This window comes from Paralichthys olivaceus, chromosome 5, assembly GCF_024713975.1.
Source record: "Paralichthys olivaceus isolate ysfri-2021 chromosome 5, ASM2471397v2, whole genome shotgun sequence".
Lineage (NCBI taxonomy): Eukaryota > Metazoa > Chordata > Actinopteri > Pleuronectiformes > Paralichthyidae > Paralichthys > Paralichthys olivaceus.
The window spans coordinates 12,766,912-12,784,917 of NC_091097.1; the positions used below are offsets into that span (position 1 = coordinate 12,766,912).

Sequence of the window (18,006 nt, forward strand, 5' to 3'; positions counted from 1 at the left end):
AAAAAAGAGGATCCTGCATGAATGAAGTCACGTGGCCAAACACGATGACGTCTGGCTTCGATACAAGAGAAAGGGAATCAACAAGGAGAGCACGAGCTGGAGCGACGGGAGCGCTCCTGTCAGAGAAACCGACGATTCGGCTGCGGCTCCGGGGCTCTTGGTCGCCCGCATGCCGCTGTGAGAGGAGCACCGCGACGGCTACAACTCCGGAAGAGCGTCGTTTGTCAGTCAGGTGGGTCTTTGCAGCCAAACACGGCGGGGCTGCTGTTGTGCTGAGTGTGCATGCCTTCGCCTCGCTGCTGACAAGCTGGCCGCGGCTACTAGCTCCGTGAGGCTAGCATACGAAGCTCCTCGCGCGTCAAGCTAGCGCGGTTCGTATCAAGTGCCTGTTTTTCAAAATAAAAGACGCGCGCTGTCAGGGGTGGACTTGGGGTTTTGTTTTGTAAGCGGAAACACTCGTGTGGACGGTGAGAGCTGACAATAGCTCGGGCTCCTCCGGTGCTGAGATGGCAGCTAATCTTCTGTACACACTCCCGCTAACAGACAGTGAAATAAAATAACGTGTCATTGAGTTGTGTGTGGGGGGGGGGGGGGGGGGTTGTTGTGGAGGGGTGGCCCGCCGTGACGCGCGGTTCCCCAGTTTGAGGAGTCACCCGCGGTGTAGTGAGGACGGCTGAGCACGGGGATTTCCTCGCTCGCTTGTTGTTGTAGGCGGGGAGTTGTTTGCCACTCTCACAAGGCGGTGGTGGTGGTCGTGGTGGCGGAGGACGAGACACGGAAGAGTCGCGGAATGTCACCGGCTGTGTGACCGGGGGGTTCGCCTTTGTGCCGGAGCCCGGGCGTCTCGTCTCGCGTCCGCGCGGTGTCACGGCTCCTCTCCGCGGGTCCGTCAACTCATGCGCCTCCCGCCGTTTAAACCTGCTGCTTCATCACCTCCTTGGGAAAAGGGAGCGAGAGCGAGTCGAGGCTGCGCTTAAGCCGAGATCAGGTTGGTCGCAACATGTATTTTGAAAATTGATTATCAAAGCTGAAGCAACGGGTTGTGCTTTTTTTGTGCAGCTTCACAACACATGCAAAAATCTAAAATCAGTTTAGGAAATGCATCTAACCCATCGTCTCCTACTGAATTGATCACCTGAAGTGACAATTCATGGTTAAACTGCAACAATGGCAAACCAACCCCCTCCGTCCTTGGCTTTTAATATCACAACCAGGTAATTACGCGCAGTGTTATCTTATCATCACAGCCGAGCAACAAGCGGCGGTGCTTTTTTTAATTTTTTTTATCTCATCATGCTGAATCATCACAATGATGTATTTTAGACGGGAGCAGAATCCACCCCGAAATATGGCACCACCGGACAAAGGTCTGCTCGGTGGATAAGGGTCGATGTTTATCACCGGGGAGATGGATCGAAGCGGTGCTGATCTGTCCCCGCGAGTCAGTCATCAAGTCATGAGCATCAAGTGATCACCATCATGCATTTATCAATAGTCTCTCATCTACATGCAGCCGGGACTGTGCGCTTTATTGCCGCGCTGTCATGATGTTACCAACAAACAGGGTGTGAGTACATTTAGACTAAGTGCTTAGGTGTCAAGTGCGATGTCAAAACCATGTGAAAAAATGCACGATAAGCAATATATTAAGCCTGCGCTGTTTATAATGGAACTGGTGACTTATTTAAATTGGGTCATGTGTAATTGTGGGATTATGGCTAGTTGATGACACCACCTTGTTTTTGTGTTGTTTGAGATAAATTGTTGGTGTAAGATTGTATTTTTTTCATCCTATAGATAAGCAGCTATCTTATGACATTATTTAATACAATGAAACACTTCTCTCCTTGTATTTTGGAGCTGGCAGATGCTCTTGTTTCCCTGATGAAATTTACCGCCTATTAGAGTGCACGCTTATGGAGGGCAGGTAATGAATTACCCACAGAGAATCTCTGTGCAATTGGAAAAGTCACCTTGGAAACTGTTGAGCGTACACAGGCAGGGCTTAACAGATAGAAGTTCCCCACGCTTGCGCCGATATTCAACTTATTTCATCATCTCTCCTCATGCGAGCAGGGCACTGAAGTGTGTTTAGCAGACAGGCCAGCCACATCAGAAGCTCAGCTTCTCAATAAAGCGTAATGCCCATCTCTGCCTTTCTCTGCAGGTAACAAGAACAGATGAGGGCCCATATAAGAGCCCAATGGGGATGGCGGTGGTGTGTGGATGGAGGCAGGGAGTGGCGGAGATCAGCTCTGAGATTTATCGCCTCTTGCATTGTGGTAGCGAAGATGAAATAAGGCTGGATGCCACAGAGGTGAATCCAGCGCACAACTCATACCCAGTGGCGATGCTGGGAACAGGCAGGTGGTGGTAGGAGGAGGTGGAAGAGGATATGTGAGGTTGATGAAACACAAGGCAAGACTTTAGTGTACAGTCTGGCCACCAACCCCTCTGTCTGGCCAACACAGCTGTGCCTTGGGAGTAGTTACGCCTATTCAGCACCATTAATAGCCTCAAGAAAGGAACACAAATGTGGGATTTGTCCACAAAAGTGCTGCTTAAGCTGCACGGGGAAATGGGAATGCCTGGAAGGAAAGGAGAAAAATATCAATATAGTTTTTCTCCCGCTTTTTTGCAACAGGGAGTGAATCATGGTGATGAAACCTCTTGCAATTGCAATGCAGATTATGATTGCTTAGCATTGCGATATACCCGCTCCACTTCTCAAAGTACTACTTTCATCCAGACAGAGTAGCGAGTGCGTTTGATGATTTTCTGTTTGAGTTAGACTTTGCGTGTTCATTACTGCCCTCTGTGTGTTCATAATTTACATTAGCTAATATCGGACAGAACATGGGCAGTGTTAGTGCAGAGCGGTCCACTGGTGGCTGTTTTTTTTTTCATGTAACCTACTTTCATCCTGCCTGATTTATTGGTGGTAAGCTGACATTACAAAATAACTTATTTAACCGTACCCATACTTGAGGCAAAGTTAACATTAAACTAGTGAATCACACAGGGAAGAAACTGCCAGTTTCCTTGTTCCTTGTAGCATTTAATGAGACAAAATAAGTATCTTGAACCCATGTTCTTGGCTGAAGAAAGTTAAAGGTAGTGAAAACTTGTCTATACATGAGCAGTGTATTAACCACTTTAGAGTTATCCTCAGATCATTATGAATGCCAGTAGATCAAATCAACAGATTCTCTGTAAACAAATTGAAGCATTCAGAGTTTGTACACTACCTGTTTAAACTGTGCTTTATATGCTGCAGGATCCCGCATTAATATTTTTATTACCTCCACTGTCCAGTCACTATCTTTTTACTAGCACCATTAGACAAAATGACAATCTATTAATAAATGTGAGGTGCTATTTTAAATACAAAATATTTGGAATTATTAAAGCAATGTGATGAACATTAAATCAGCAAAACACTCCTCTGGGCAGTCTGCATTGCTTAATACGACACTGAGCTATTTATTATTTAGCTGCCGTACACAGTAGTGTGTGAGCAGTAGAGTGAGCAGCTTGTACTTCAGTCTCTTGTTCAAAGAGAACATTCCAACATTGTGGGCGAACATACTAGTTGCTGTGGGAATCAAACCTGCAACCTTTGAAAATCCGAACCTCAAACACTGAACAATTCTATGATATGGGATTAGGATTGTAATCTATTCCAGTACTTTAAACTTTAGTTCAGACTAAAGTATGGGAGGAAATCAAACAGAGGTTTGATCCGCACATTGCAGTGATCAGTTGAGGTAGACGAATTAAAATTCTTAGTACTGAGTGCTTGATATTATTAATTCAGACTATATTCTGTAATGACGTAATTTACATTTTTGGGGGGGCAATCACATTGAGTTTGAAGCTTCATCAAATGTCCCGTAGGCAGACATCAACAATCACTTGTCATAATCTGAACTGAATGGTGGCTGACAATGTTATTAATAGAAATTAGCATCTTGTTGTTTTCAGGTGATAACTGCGGACTATCAGAATGAAATCTTTCCCCAGGAAAAAGAATATAAGATGATAAATTAGTTTTCTTGCTTGTTTTTTGTTATTTGTTGATGCTGCTGAGCTCTGTTTATTTGATAGCCTGAGGGATGTTTCACTTGAAGAGAATCCTCCTCAGATCATAGCTGTGCAGCGGCACTAATCATAAAACGTGAATTATTTCTGTATTATTTCACTTGAAATTGCAATAAAACTGGCAGAACTGCAGTAGTTTAGCCTTTTGTGTTGCAAAGGCTGTGTTGTAGCTATTATATGAAAGCAATATGCATTTCATATGTATGCAACCAGTGTAGTAAAGCTCCTGGATATTTTGCCAGTGTGTGGGTCGCCTGCAATCCTTCCTTCCTCTGCCAGTGCAAGGCCGAAGTATCAAGAGCCATTCTCTTCCTGTTTAATCAGGTCCTCCAGGCAGATAACGTGGAAGACCAATGAAGTCTCTCCTCTTGTCCTGCTGCTTATACTAACAGAGCAGCTTCAAGAGTAAACAGCATCTGCTGAGCTTGGAAATGGATTCTCTAAATATCGAAACATTGGTTAATCCAAACCAGTGCAGCCCGAGTCCCTTTAAATAACCCTCACATTATCAGTGACTTCAGAAAATACAAAATCCCCTGAGGGCAGTGATTCATGTTTTCACTTTAAACCACATGAACTAAATGCAAATTTCAGACGTAAATGTGCCACATGCTCTTCTGCATGGTACAACCCACTAGGATCCATATGGGGCTTTTTCAAAGCTAGCATCTATCACAGTGCATTGTTTTATGGTGTCTATTTTTAAATAGCTACACATATTTAGTGTTAGTTGTGTATGTAAACCTTTTGTATAAACAAATGTGGATATTGTGAGCTAGGAAATGAAATGAAGTTGCACAATATTTACAGATTTGTAATGTTCTCTGCTTCTGTAACTCACTGTTTATCTCCATCTTATAACAACTTAAATATTTTTAGACTGATCTGAATTGGAGCAAATGAGACCTTACAATTAATTATTAGTCCAAAACCATTTGTCTTTATCCCGAGAGATCAATCTTAATTTAGGAGTAATGGTATCTATTTAGCATTTTGCTGCTTCAAAAGCATTAGGCTGTATAAGAAAGAAGCAATTTAAATGCTTTGATCACTGTCTTTATTACCAATGTATAAACAAGATAACTTGAAAAATTACACCTTCCCGACTTTTCCAATTGCCTCTAACAACCTGTGGACTGATTTTTATTTCAAGGAATTTAAATTAATTTTCTGCGAATATCCAAAGCATGTGCAGTTTGTGCTCGCTCCTGAGTCGATTACTTCCCTCCTCAATGACCAGCCTCCAGAGTCAAATAAAGTCTCCAGTCTCCAATATAGTTTATGATGAAAACAGTATAACTTTAGTTACCTCATCTATTAATATGATGCAGGTCAATTACATCCAGTCTTGCATGTCATGTCACTGTTGATGGAGTGAGAGCATGCGTAGGCAGTTGGATGCTAACTGCAGCTCACTTAATGGCCACCGGTGTCATAAATAACAGGGGTTTTCTGACATATACAACCTTTACGTTTAAATACCACTATTATAATTATTTTATAAATCCAGAATTGCACCAAAATTATTAAGATGAACTACATAAAAAAAGTCAAATTACTCAAGGGATTCTCAGCTGTAACATTTCGATTACTGTTTTTCTGACTGTATGTGTATAAGTGGAATACAGTTCTTTGTATACATGTAGACATCAGAAGCTTCTGGCCCTGTATTCACTCAGACGTTTCTCACACCCATTATATTTTTCTCAGTTTTGGTTGTGCAGTAGTATTTCAATATTCCTATAATTTATTATATTTGATATCACATTTTTTAATTGTCATATAGTCATATGTGGAAAAGGGGCTCTTCTGCAGCAAGCATCTATATCTTTGGATAAAACATAAAATCCCCATTTTTTAAAATATATCTGTCATAATAAAACCTGGCCCATACATCTATCCGCAAACTAGAGCATTATCAGGATGATGAACATATTGTTGCTAACAACACTATCGTATTTATTTCAGGAGTTAGGCTTTTGAAAAGTTGAGATATGATTTTGATTACTTGCTATTTTAATATTGCCCTAAACCCAAATCAAAAGTATTGGCTCAGTATTTCCCCTCTACCACAAGCGTATCACATTTCCCTCTGAAAGCTGCTGAATGATTTCCCCTCTCCCCCTTTTTGTCACTCTTATTTCACGCTCTGAATACTTAGTAGTTAATAGCTTCCCTCCCCTCTTCCAGTCATACCCTTCTCTCTCACACAGACACGCTTTACACACTGTTGTCTCCATACACAAGTTTACACCAGTCTTCCAGTAACTCTTCCCGAGCTATCAGAGGAGTCTGGTTTTTAATTTGCAGTTAAATGGCGCCCGACACATGGAGCTCGCTTGATAATTGACTTCACTCAGCTGAAGGGAGGAATGATTAGATCTGAATATCTAAGCGATCTTTTCAACTCTGAATTAGAAGGGAGGGGGAGAAAGTAGTGACTCTGATCAGGCATGAAGTGTTGAGAATGACTATTTATGGCATGCATGTTGGCTGGCTGCATTAAGAATCTCAACCCTGAAAGAGAAAGTGGACAGTACAACAAATAAGCACACAGTATAAATTAATGATCTTAAGTGTGATGAGACAGCCGTTGACATTTCCAGTATTTTTCACTCATGCTTTTTGCTATCTTTGTGGTTATCATCAGTCTGTTTCCTGTGGAAAGTCCATGATATAGGCTACAACCTCATACATTATTGATCAGGGGAAACTGAGTAGGTGATCGTAACAACTTCACATCCACCTCTCTTCTTTTGTGTTGTGTTAATCGTCTGCAGGTTTTTGCAAAGACTGAGTTAAAAGTGGTGCTAAACCATTCTGTCTCCTATAGGGCCCTATTTCCATCTGGGCCATAGCTCTATAGATTTACAGACCTTCTTTACAAGTTTGGTCGAAGCAGAAGAAAAAGATTCAAATCCGTTTTATCAGCAAAATGAGCCACATTGCGTCTCCTCTCTTTTGGAGTGAAATGTATTGTTTGGTGTGAAATAATATTCAGCTGTTAGTTTCACAGAACTGAGTTGCCATTGTTGGATGCTGCCTGTGCTTTCCTGAAAACAGTCTTTCATCAGCATGCACGTCCACTGTCTAGTTTCATTCACTTCATTAGCAGGCTGCCAGTGCCAAGTGCTCGGACGCCTCATTTCAAGAATTGATAATGACAAGTTGAATTTATATGTGCTTGTGTGGTTTTAGTAATCTGTCTCTGTGTGGACCCGTGCGCATGCGATCAGATATGTGATGTGCAATCCGCTGTCATGTCTCCGTGAAGCTCGCACCCCATTAGTCCTCCCCAGCCATATTTAGTATTCAGAGAGCGGGCGCTGTCGTAATCTGGGTTCTGAGGCAGGTTGCTGGGGTTTTTGTTTGCACTTATGGCCCTGATAATCTTGTTACACTGCTGTCAAGTGGAGCTGGCTCTCCCTGCAGCCGTCAGCCACCATCCTCGCCACCTTCAGTACCAGAAATTCACCGCCACCCCCCACCTCCCCACTCGCCGCCCCCACCAGCCTACCGCCATTTTAGAGACAACCGTTGATGGACGAGCCTTGGATGTATCCTTGAGGAATCACCTCCTGAGCATCTTTATTCAGCCTCCCACCCCCGCCTCTGTCTCCCATCCCTACCTTAGGCAGTGAACGACAGTGATAAATATTCATCAGGGGATGCAGTGTGTGGATGCTGTAGCCTCGGTTCCCCCTCAACAAAGGGTCCCCTAGCTAATGGTGTCCATCCTTGGCAGCCCCCCTGGAGAGAGTCTGTGGAGGGGATGAGATCATTAAAACATGACACGGGCTCAAGGCTGGACCTATCATGTCACATCAGCATTTATCCCACCAGACTTTTTTTTGGCCCCACTTGAATCTCAACCTAAGGCGACCCCACCTTCGTGAGCTGCCCTCCATAGATTTAGATGAACACAGACAACGGTTGAAGGTTGGCTGGGTTGCTCTCATCGTGTTAGTTCAACTTCACAACTTCCTAATTGGCACCTTGGTTTTGGTCCTTGCTGAGATCAGTATTTTTTTCTCTCCCTCTCGCTCAACCTGTTCTTCTCAAGCTCCTCTAAATGTGTCGAGCATGCATTTTTCACAAGGCTGTTTGCTCTCTCTCTTTTTCTTCTCACCCTCTTTCTCTGTCCGTCTCTCTCTCTCTCTCTCTCTCTCTCTCTCTCACCATCCCCTCCTTCTCTTTCTCTGGGTGACCACACTCAGCATTTTCTATTTCCTGTGGGTGTGATGTCTCTCCTCCACAAGCAATCAGCTCTGATTTGTCAGCATTCTTCCAGGCGATTCATAAAAATTCAGCAAGCTCTGACAAAAGATGTCTTGTGTCCCCCACTCTTGCTCCCTTTCTCCGCTGACCCCGTGCTCCAAGCTGCAGCTTTCACCTTCTGCTCCTTTTATTAGGGACACACAGAACACCTGAACTCACTAGAGGAGAAAATACATGTACTTGATTGTGACCGTAGAGAGAGTGAACTTGTCAAATGCAAAGGCATTCTTTTGCAATCAAGTCTAAAATCTCCCTGTCATTTTGTAGGAGGAGTTATAAGTGTGTTTTTCCTTTCTTTCTTTGCCTGGCTGTGTGTGTGCGTCTCTGCGAGGTATGAAATGCCTTGTAGTGGAGGGGAGCAGCTGTGCATTGGACCTTGTCTGTGTTGTGCTGCCATGCCCTGTCATTGGTAGCCGTCTGTTGGCAGCAGCCTGTGCTGGAGGGTTGCAGCCTGGGCACAGTCCTTTCACAGTGTCATATGGTGAGCTTTTCAGCGTGCCAAGCCATGCCTACTATGTTACCCTACACAGCTGTGTGACAGAGTACAACTCCTCGACCTGGACAATGTCCCATCTCCCTGCATTTTCAAGACTCCAACTTGTTTTTGAACGATGTTGGGTCCAAGCTGCTGAGGGGAAATTGATAGGTTTAGTATGAAATTTGGAAGATGCAGCCCCCCCCCCCCCCCACACACTCTCACCCCAGTAGCTATTAGTGGAGTACTTTCCTGTCTATTTGTCCATTATCTGTGCATCATCAGGCAGACCATTATCCCATTATGTTTTGCATCTGTGGTCCAAATGCTTACTGGAAATGAGTCACCACAAAGGCCAGTGAAACGTAGGTGTTACTATCAGTCAGCTATTCATAGATATCCCAACAGAGATGAAAAGTATCACATTTAAAAAGTCCTTTGCAGATCCTGAAAGGCTTTTTAAATGGGCATCCGCAGCACGGAGAAACATTGCCATTTTATGTGCAGCCAGAGGACTCTTTGAAGTGAAAGCATCAAGAATCCAAGTCACAATCTGACCTCATGTTATGTCCCCAGCCTGTGTGATAGTGTCGTATTCAGGTCATTTTTAACAAGCGCCTGTCTCTCCCTGTTTGGCTCAGGTGACCGGTCCACCTGTAGCACACTATTGTTGCCATGGAAATATCCTGGCCATCTTAGTGCACTGCAGAGCTGCGACTCACGTGCTTCTTTTTTCTTTTTCTTCGCTCACAGAGCTTCTCCGCACAGATCACACATGCACATGATGACTGGCTTACTGAGCATGTATGCTTCAAAAACATTGTTCACAGACAGTAGTTCCTCTCTGGATTCTTTGTCTCCTCTTTTGATGCAGTTGTAAGAGCCCACATGCATTTGTTTATGTGCTCTGTACAAGCACACACTGATGGGCTGTGTAAATCAGCTTACCAAGGCAATGTGCTGGCTGGGCTGACTGTGGTGGATGCCTGTGTCACCGACACAGCATTTACTGTGTGTACTGTAAAGCGCCCAGGGCCATGAGTGTGTGCGTGTTGATGTGAGCATGTACTTATCTGGTGACAGAGCTCACACGGTGAAAGGCACCCAACCTTATGTCTGTCTTAACACCAGTGGGTTACATTTCTCTCCAGCCCAGCGTCTTCTCCTGGTGCTCCCTCAGTACTGACATTGCAGAATAAACTGCAGTGCAGTGCTTTTATTCTGGATGGTATTTGAAGCTCTGCAGTGGTTTGAGCATATCCCTTTATTTCATTGATTTATGGGATCATAGTCCCACATAAATCTAGACAGGTGTGTCTGTGTAGGCTGGATGGCTTATCCTGTGAAACTCTGTCCTGTGCCCCTTTTTATGAATGTGTTTTAGGTAATGATGTATGTACTGGAAAAAAAGCTTCATTCTTTTTAAGTCCATTCATATATCCTTGGCTCCTTGTGCCCTGAAAGGCCGTACAAAATAGAAAATCTTGAGTTTTGTTTTCCAAGAAATCATTGTGAAATGCTGCCAGTCTCCTTGTGACTCACCCGACTACTCTTTGAATGCAATGCAGGATTCAAGTGACAAATCTTTGAGGCACTTTCCGTTGACTTGTTCGGGCTCGTCCTACTCAAACTGACCTATATATTGGAGGGGGAAGTGCATATGCCAGCAAGTTATTTGTCCGTGGTGGCAGTAATAGTCCAGCTAGGATTCGCTCAACAGACTTGGCAACACTTACAAGGAAGTCTGGAGTCCTTGACCCCCTTTGTGCAAGGACTGAGTCACAGTGTAGCTCCATTGAGCTTTAGTACATTCTTAATATTTCAAAGAAATTAGCTTCCTCCTAAGTTTTTTTCTAGTGGTATTATACTAATAGTATTTTCTTACCCGCAGAACAACCAGCACAACAGGTGGACTCGTGGCATGACTACCCAAAACAAGGGAAACAAGGCCTTGAAGGTAAATAACTTGCATGACACAAAAGTAACACTGTGTCAATGTGAATCATTTTATTCATAACACTTACTAACTCCTATGTGCAGGTGAAACGGGAGCCGGGGGAAAATGGCACCAGCCTGACAGATGATGAGCTGGTGACCATGTCAGTGCGGGAGCTGAACCAGCATCTACGGGGGCTGACGAAGGAGGAGATCCTGCAGCTGAAACAGCGGCGGCGCACCCTTAAGAACCGGGGCTATGCTGCCAGCTGCCGGGTAAAGCGTGTCACCCAGAAAGAGGAGCTGGAGAAGCAAAAGGCTCAGCTGCAGCAGGAAGTGGACAAGCTGGCCACAGAAAATGCCAGCATGAAGGTGGAGCTGGATGCTCTGCGTTCAAAGTATGAGGCTCTCCAGAGCTTTGCCAGGACTGTGGCCCGCAACCCTGTCACCTCAGCCAGGGGACCAATGGCATCTGTCATAGGTCCCCTCATCCCTGGTAAAGTAGCTGCAACCAGTGTCATCACCATCGTAAAATCCAAAACGGAGGCTAGGTCGTAGTAGCAAAAAGAGCGGGAGAAGGATTTTCAAGATTAGTCAGTGCATTGTAACATGGCACAGGATCACCTGTGTAAGTTCTCAGTTTTACCCCTTGGCACTAATCCTAAAAATATGCTTCCCAATGTCACTCTTAAAGTACGACTCAGCAGTCTGCACTTGTCAACAGACACGTTGTGCTTTTAGATGACACAATCAAATTGTACAATTCAGGATTTGACAGTTGGTTATTTAGAAATTGTGATATATTGGCAATACTAACACATTTAATTTAAAATGTGAATTCCGGTTGCAAGTATTCAAGAGGGCAATATTGGGTGGCATCGATTCCCTGACTGTTAATGGCCTGTAGATTTTTGGTAAGATACTGTTTGATGTGTTAGTTTACTGTAGACTTAGCTATTCAGACTTTTCCGTCCTAAGAATTGGAAATTGTGCAACATAAACAACAGAAAGAGCCAGTGTTTGTCTTTCTTAAAGGAGACATCTTATACTCATTATTAGATTCAACATTTTATTGTGGATTGTTATTTGAAAAGGTTTACATGCTCTAATATTAAGAAAACACATCACTGTCCATTGCCGAATCGTTTCCTCTCAGCCTCTGTCTGAAGCTCCTGTCTCATTAAGGTTCCCCCTGCCCGTAAACAATAATGATGACTGGGGAAAATATACACTGTAAAATAGAAGTGTTTGACCTTTGTGTAAAAATGTCCCACGCTAGCAACAGCAACAGGCTTGAAACAAGGTCAGTAAACAGCTAGGCTAACTCAGCTTAGGTTATTGGTATCCCTAGTTCATGTCCATGTTCTAAAATCCAAAGTCCAAAATCAAAGATAAAAATAAAATGCGAGCACGTACTGTAAGTCAACAGAGTAGCAGCAACAGTACCCAAAGCTAATGGTCGAAAACTTTGAAGACTGTTAAACATGTTAACATTGATAAACAATAACCTTATCTCTTGTGTTAGCTTGCAAGTTGGCCGAGGCCTGCAATTGAGCTCCAGCTTAGCGATAACCAGGAAGCATGAGATGAAATGACTGGAATAAGAAAAGGTTGGGGATGTTATTAAAAATAAATTTCAACCCCTGGCTCTTCAACCCATTATCTTTTGGAAGTGAAGACAGAGAGACCTTGCTTTTGTGCACTTAAGGGTACAATGTCTCCACTGCAAGATGAAGCAGCTATTAAACGCTTCCTGATTGCCACTCTCGATTTACCTAGCTTTGTTAGGGTACGTGCCAGACTAGCTACTAGGTGTCCATTATGCAAACGCGATGCTGAAGTATCGGTCGGACTACTGGCTTCAGGAGAGAAGCTTCCTTTAACACAGACTTTGGGCTTTAAACTTTGCAGACCTTTTTATATACACAAAAAAAACTACATAACAAACTAGAAAGAAAAATTGAAAAAGCATAATATGTCTCCTTTAAAACCCTTTTGCTTGTTATTATGCACTGACTTCAATTAGGTGATTAACAAATGGTTGCAGGATCGTGGTGTGGATGCTACAGATGTCTTCAAAACAGCCTGACTAACCCAAAACTAGTAAATTAATCCTATTTGTGATTTTGTTGGTCGTCTGTCAAGAATATAAACGTGAAATAATGCTCTCAAATCTAGCATTCATTTCTGTTTATTCATCTGTGACAGGCTTTAATGAACTTGTCATTATCAATATGACTGGTAGATGCAATAATATACGTATGCACTGAAAATACAAAGAGGTCTTGCATATTTATGGTTAAGTGGAAACGTTAAAGCTGATCAGCATTTCGTAATGATTTTGCTTCAGAGCTGAGTGCCATTCCAATATGAAAAGATTCTTCTACAATATCTAAAAATCTGAATGTTATCACAGTAATATCCTCATGTATTGTGGGGACAGTGAAATCCACAAACATTTTTGAAACATAATTTTTGCTCATAAAGAAAATATGTTGGAGTTGTTTTTGTTCAACAGATATATATTGCATTTTTTTGTAATTACTTGTCGACAGGGCCCTCAGATATTTCCAAAAAGAAAAAAAATCTTTACACAAGCTTTACTGTTTGAATTGTTAAGGTGTAGAAAACTTTGTCTAAGGTTGGGTTCTTGATTTTTATTACTTGGTAGATAACCTTCCATTGTTTATAGAAATACAGAAAAAGAAAACGTTAAAAAAAAAATCCTGTGACATCTTTTTTGCAATTGTACCGAAAGTGGCTTACTATTGAAGTCTGATAGCTTTTTCTAGTGACTAGGCGCGTACTGTGGGGTAGCGCGTGATGTGATGTGTAAGTGACAAGTTGGCAGTGTCGTTCACTGTATAGATGTCAATGCTGTGCTATTTAAAACAAATACAAATCTGTAGAGCTAAACTAGGTGGTGTGAACAAGGTCAATTGTCTTTGTGCGTATTGGCATCTGTGATATCCTCTGCTTCCTCGGTGTTACAAATCATATTGTCATTAAGAGTTTACTACATTGACCCGTATAAGACAGAATTGGGTGAAATGGCATTAGTGGACATTAATTCAAAGGCTTTTACCTGAAGCTCAAAGTGACACTGTCATTACAGAATCTGAATTATGGTTGCACCTGGTGCTGGATGCCCTCTAAATACATCGTCTGCAACCTGAAAGTAAATGACTCCATTAAAGGGCACATTTAATTGTTGTATTTACTTCAGCCATTTAATTAGTCTGAATTAGATCCCAGAAATAGAACAAGCAACCAATCAAATTTACCTTCCCACAGACTAAAGGAAATGTGAAGTTAACAACCGATTTTATTGTTTACCTGTGTTTGTTTTTGTCTCTTCCAATCGTGACGAGAAACCCTGCGACTTCTCAAGACTATAACTATAAAATTGCATCAGTGAACTCATAGGATAAGTCGCCAAATGGCGCAGCATCTCGTGTAAATTAACCCACTGGTCTTCAGATTGTCCGATTAAAAGCGGTAGAGTTTGGCTGAGGTTTTGTATGCACTAAGCTCCTGCTTGTTTTGCTCAGGACAAAACAGGTTACTCTAAAAAATGAACAAATGATTCTAGATGAAAAGCGGGGATGGCAGCTCTGTTCATTTTTTTTGATAAAAATAATAATAAGCATGTCATAAAGGGCTTCAATCCTCACTCAGAAAGAGACACAGCACGGACACGTAGAATTACAATCAACAACAGCTGCCAGCAGCGCTCCCTCTGTGCCAAGTGTCGCGTCGCTCTCCTGGTCCTCTAAAAGGAATTTAACAGTGAAGCAGTTTTACACCTCAAGGTGAAAGTAGTTGTGTAATGACATTAACAGAATGCACTTCATCCACGTCTCACTCTCACTCCTGCTGGTCAGAACGTCGTACAGTGTCGGCGAGGTGTTAATCTACAGTCACTCTCAAAGCAGCGCCTCAGCAAAACTCCATGCCGGAGACCTGGGCGCTGGTTATATTGTCTGTGCGCCAGTTGCCTATGCTATCCTCATCTCGTCAACATGCTTAGCTGTCTACATTGACTGGTTAACTGTGGGAAAAATATGTATCCGACTCTTGACATAGCCCAGTATTGATGTTGGCGTCGTTAATTGCTGTGGCTGTCTTGTGGAGTGAATCTTTTTCGTGTCAAGTGTCTTTTAAGGTGTTCGAGCGGCACCGTCGACCAATATCTCAATCTCCGCCAGAGATGACGACTCTCTCCTTCTCACACATACGGTTGTATAGTATGTAGCTACAGTAGGTATTAATCACCATTGTGAAAAGTGACCCTTAATATGCAACTCAGTGGAAAAGGTGTGAAAGAGTAGATGTAAGAGTAATCAATATTGTCAAAGTGACTATGGTCTGTTATTTAATAAACCTTGCTGTTTTGTAGTTTTTAGTTTGTATAAAGTTTTATTTTGCCCTCAGACTTTGCATCCCTGGCCCTTGTTTATAGTAGCTAACATAGTGTAACAGTGTATAGAGATTATTTAAAGGAATCATGGGGTTGCACTTGAGCCTTACTCCCTCATTACTCTGGTCTTAAATTAACTGAACTGCAGATCCATAAATTGGACTGAAAGATATTGCTGTAGTATACAGTGTCTTAGGTTTTGTAAAATGACTGCAACAATAGATTCTATCACAAGGGCCACTTGCAATATCTGTTTTGTTTTTTTTATTTCCCTATGGTATGCCAGGTTTTGTGGGTCTATGTGTGTGCGTGTTTGTGTGATAGAGGTTCCTCTGCTGCTACACCAGTCATTAATGCTTGTCGTTTGCTGTAGCACCACTCACAGCGTTTCTGTTCTCATTACATGTTGAGTGTGTATTTGGAATTGATCTTAACACTGTAATTTGTTCTGCAGATTAACATTTTAATCGGTTGTGGCTATTTCCTTTTTTTTTCTGTTTGTTTGTTTTTTGTTTTCACAAGCAACCTGTTAGAAAGGAAAAATAACAGCACTTGTGTGGTGGTTGAATTTAGTAGCTCTCCAGACATTGGCTTTTGTTTTTACATGAAATTATGCTTTGTAAACAGTTGACTGTGCAGGTTCTTCCCCCTCTTATACTCCATGGAGCGGGTCTGTGTTTCAAAGGTATAAAAATCTGACAAAAGCGAGTAATACAAAGTTAATAATCTGTTTTGTTATTTTTCTGTATGGGTTGTAATAAAATATTGTAGTACTTTGTATGAAAACAGACAATAGTTAATTGTAACTATTTATAAATTAAATTATTGTACTTTTTGCAATCTGTAGATAAGTACTATGTATTCATATATACAGTAACAACTGTGGATTTAAACGTGATTCTCTGAGGTGTCTAAGTTATTGATGTATATATTGTATGTTTGTTGATACAGCTTACTTTATTTTCTATAAGACCAATAAAATGTTTTGAAAAAGGATTTTGAGTGTTGCTACATTGCTTTTTCGGTGCTTTTAAACACTGTTTAAATTGGGTTTTGTCATATTCTGTGGTGTCATTGACCCAGTTTGATACTTGTAAAAATAAACTGGCGGGGACTGATTATTTTTTTTTTTTGCCATCCAGGGTGGGTTTTAGAAGACAGCGATCATTTAGATGGCACAATTTCTTTTTCTGTGATCCAAAAAAAGCCACTGGGCGACCCACTTTGGCTAACCTCAGTGGACATATTTTTGGCCCGACACGAGTAAAACATTAGAGTCATGAAGGATGTCTAGGTGTGCTTGTCCTAGATTAGGAGGAGTAGTGAGTTAGTCATCTCTGCTCCCCGTGGGGCTCCCGAACCCCCCCCTCTGTCTCAGCGCACCTCATCAACATCACCCTCCTCAGCAGCATCTCAACCCCACCACATTCCAAACTCATCTCAGGAGAGAACCAGCCGAGACAAAGAGGCAGATGGCTGAAGACGTTCTACATCTTACCACTCCACGCTGCAGGGCAAGTGCAAATCCCAGTGCCTCTGCACCATTGCAGCCTGTTATTGTTCCTCCTCCCTCTCTCTCTTACATGGAGCAGGCTCCTACAGGTCTGTGTGACCTGTGCCTTAACACCCCCCGCCCCTCCCTTGGATGCCTGCCCCAGACAACCGGATGGCCTCTGAAGAGTTGATTAATTTAGCGAGATGGGTTAAGGTGAACTGGTGGGCAATCTAGGGCAGCATTCCTCATCTTCACCCACTTCTGCAGCAGGTGTCTGCCCCAGTTCTCAGACCCACAGCCTGCTCCACAATTAATGTTGCCATCCCCATCAGTGAGGGCTGCTCATTTACCACGCCTGCCCTGTGAAAAGCTTGGCTGCAAATGTCCCTACTGCAGAGGACGGGCGTGCTTATCAGAGATATACATTGGGGTGTATTTCTTCCAGTTTGCATCAGCAGTTATTTAAAAACACTTGAGGCTGTAAAACTGTTACGAGGTGTGATGGTGCACATTAGAGAGCAACAAAAATGATCCTCACGTCAAACACCAGTTGTTTTTAAGCAGTAACGGATCTGATAAAAGATCCTAGACAACTAAAAAGCCAAGGCACGAGATGTTTGCAATATTACCGCTCGACAGGAGGTCACTGTGCACTTGCGTTGCAATGTGTGGACCTGCGGCTCCCCCTGCTGGCACTTTGGTGTCAAGACTGTGTGTGATTTTCACGGGGCTTTTCCACAAGATGATGCTCTGTCCCTCAACAGAAGGATTCCCCTACAGTGCATCACTTTTAGCAGACAGCAAAGACATTGATTTTACCATGCAAGTCTGTTATTGTGAAAAATGGCCTGATATGATGTTATATGCTACAACAAACTTTTACCAGTGAGCTTTAGAGCTGTGCTCATTTACAACTGACGAGAAGTCACACTCAGGTTTATATGAGTTGACGGGTTAAACAGAGGCAGTTATTTTACATATTGTAACTAAAAAGTTAGTAAGAAGTAAGTAACACCATTATCATCACTATCATCATCATCATCCTCACATCATCCTCACCATCATCACCATCATCACCATCATCATCATCCCCATCATCATCACCATCATCATCACCATCACCATCATCATCACCATCACCATCATCATCACCATCATCACCATCACCATCATCATCACCATCATCATCCTCACATCATCATCACCATCATCATCCTCACATCATCATCACCATCATCATCACCATCACCATCATCATCACCATCATCATCCTCACATCATCATCACCATCATCATCCTCAC

The 18,006-nt window shown here is 42.6% G+C and overlaps 1 protein-coding gene and 1 long non-coding RNA gene across 5 annotated transcripts in view; one reads left to right on the forward strand and one right to left on the reverse strand.

Moving 5' to 3' along the window:
* The window catches only part of LOC138407688 (uncharacterized), a 51,857-nt gene that overhangs the window by 3,508 nt on the left and 30,343 nt on the right, over nt 1–18,006 (reverse strand). The window contains exon 3 of one of the 2 annotated variants that reach the window (XR_011241017.1): nt 7,728–7,862. The exons of the other annotated variant lie outside the window; for it this stretch is intronic. This is a non-coding gene — a long non-coding RNA (uncharacterized lncRNA). Of the gene's footprint in view, nt 1–7,727; nt 7,863–18,006 lie in introns of those variants that run through there. 2 annotated transcript variants of the gene reach the window in all.
* On the forward strand, nt 53–16,205 carry LOC109638744 (transcription factor MafG). Of its 3 annotated transcripts, none has more exons than XM_020101870.2 (3): nt 53–232; nt 10,746–10,811; nt 10,895–16,205. In XM_020101870.2, the coding sequence occupies exons 2-3, from the start codon at nt 10,776–10,778 to the stop codon at nt 11,345–11,347; spliced, it is 489 nt and encodes a 162-aa protein (XP_019957429.1). In that variant the 5' UTR covers nt 53–232; nt 10,746–10,775; the 3' UTR covers nt 11,348–16,205. The 3 variants fall into 3 exon arrangements, with proteins under 3 accessions (XP_019957429.1, XP_019957428.1, XP_069380898.1); XM_020101869.2 differs by lacking the exon at nt 53–232 and adding an exon at nt 705–988; XM_069524797.1 differs by lacking the exon at nt 53–232 and adding an exon at nt 2,158–2,317.

What these genes read in the sequence shown, in the direction of transcription:
- LOC109638744 (XM_069524797.1), top strand. Translation starts at nt 2,204, where the DNA reads ATGGGGATGGCGGTGGTGTGTGGATGGAGGCAGGGAGTGGCGGAGATC. An exon ending in TAAGGCTGGATGCCACAGAG is followed by an intron (nt 2,318 to 10,745) that starts GTGAATCCAGCG and finishes TCTTACCCGCAG; the next exon opens with AACAACCAGCACAACAGGTG. An exon ending in AGGGAAACAAGGCCTTGAAG is followed by an intron (nt 10,812 to 10,894) that starts GTAAATAACTTG and finishes TCCTATGTGCAG; the next exon opens with GTGAAACGGGAGCCGGGGGA.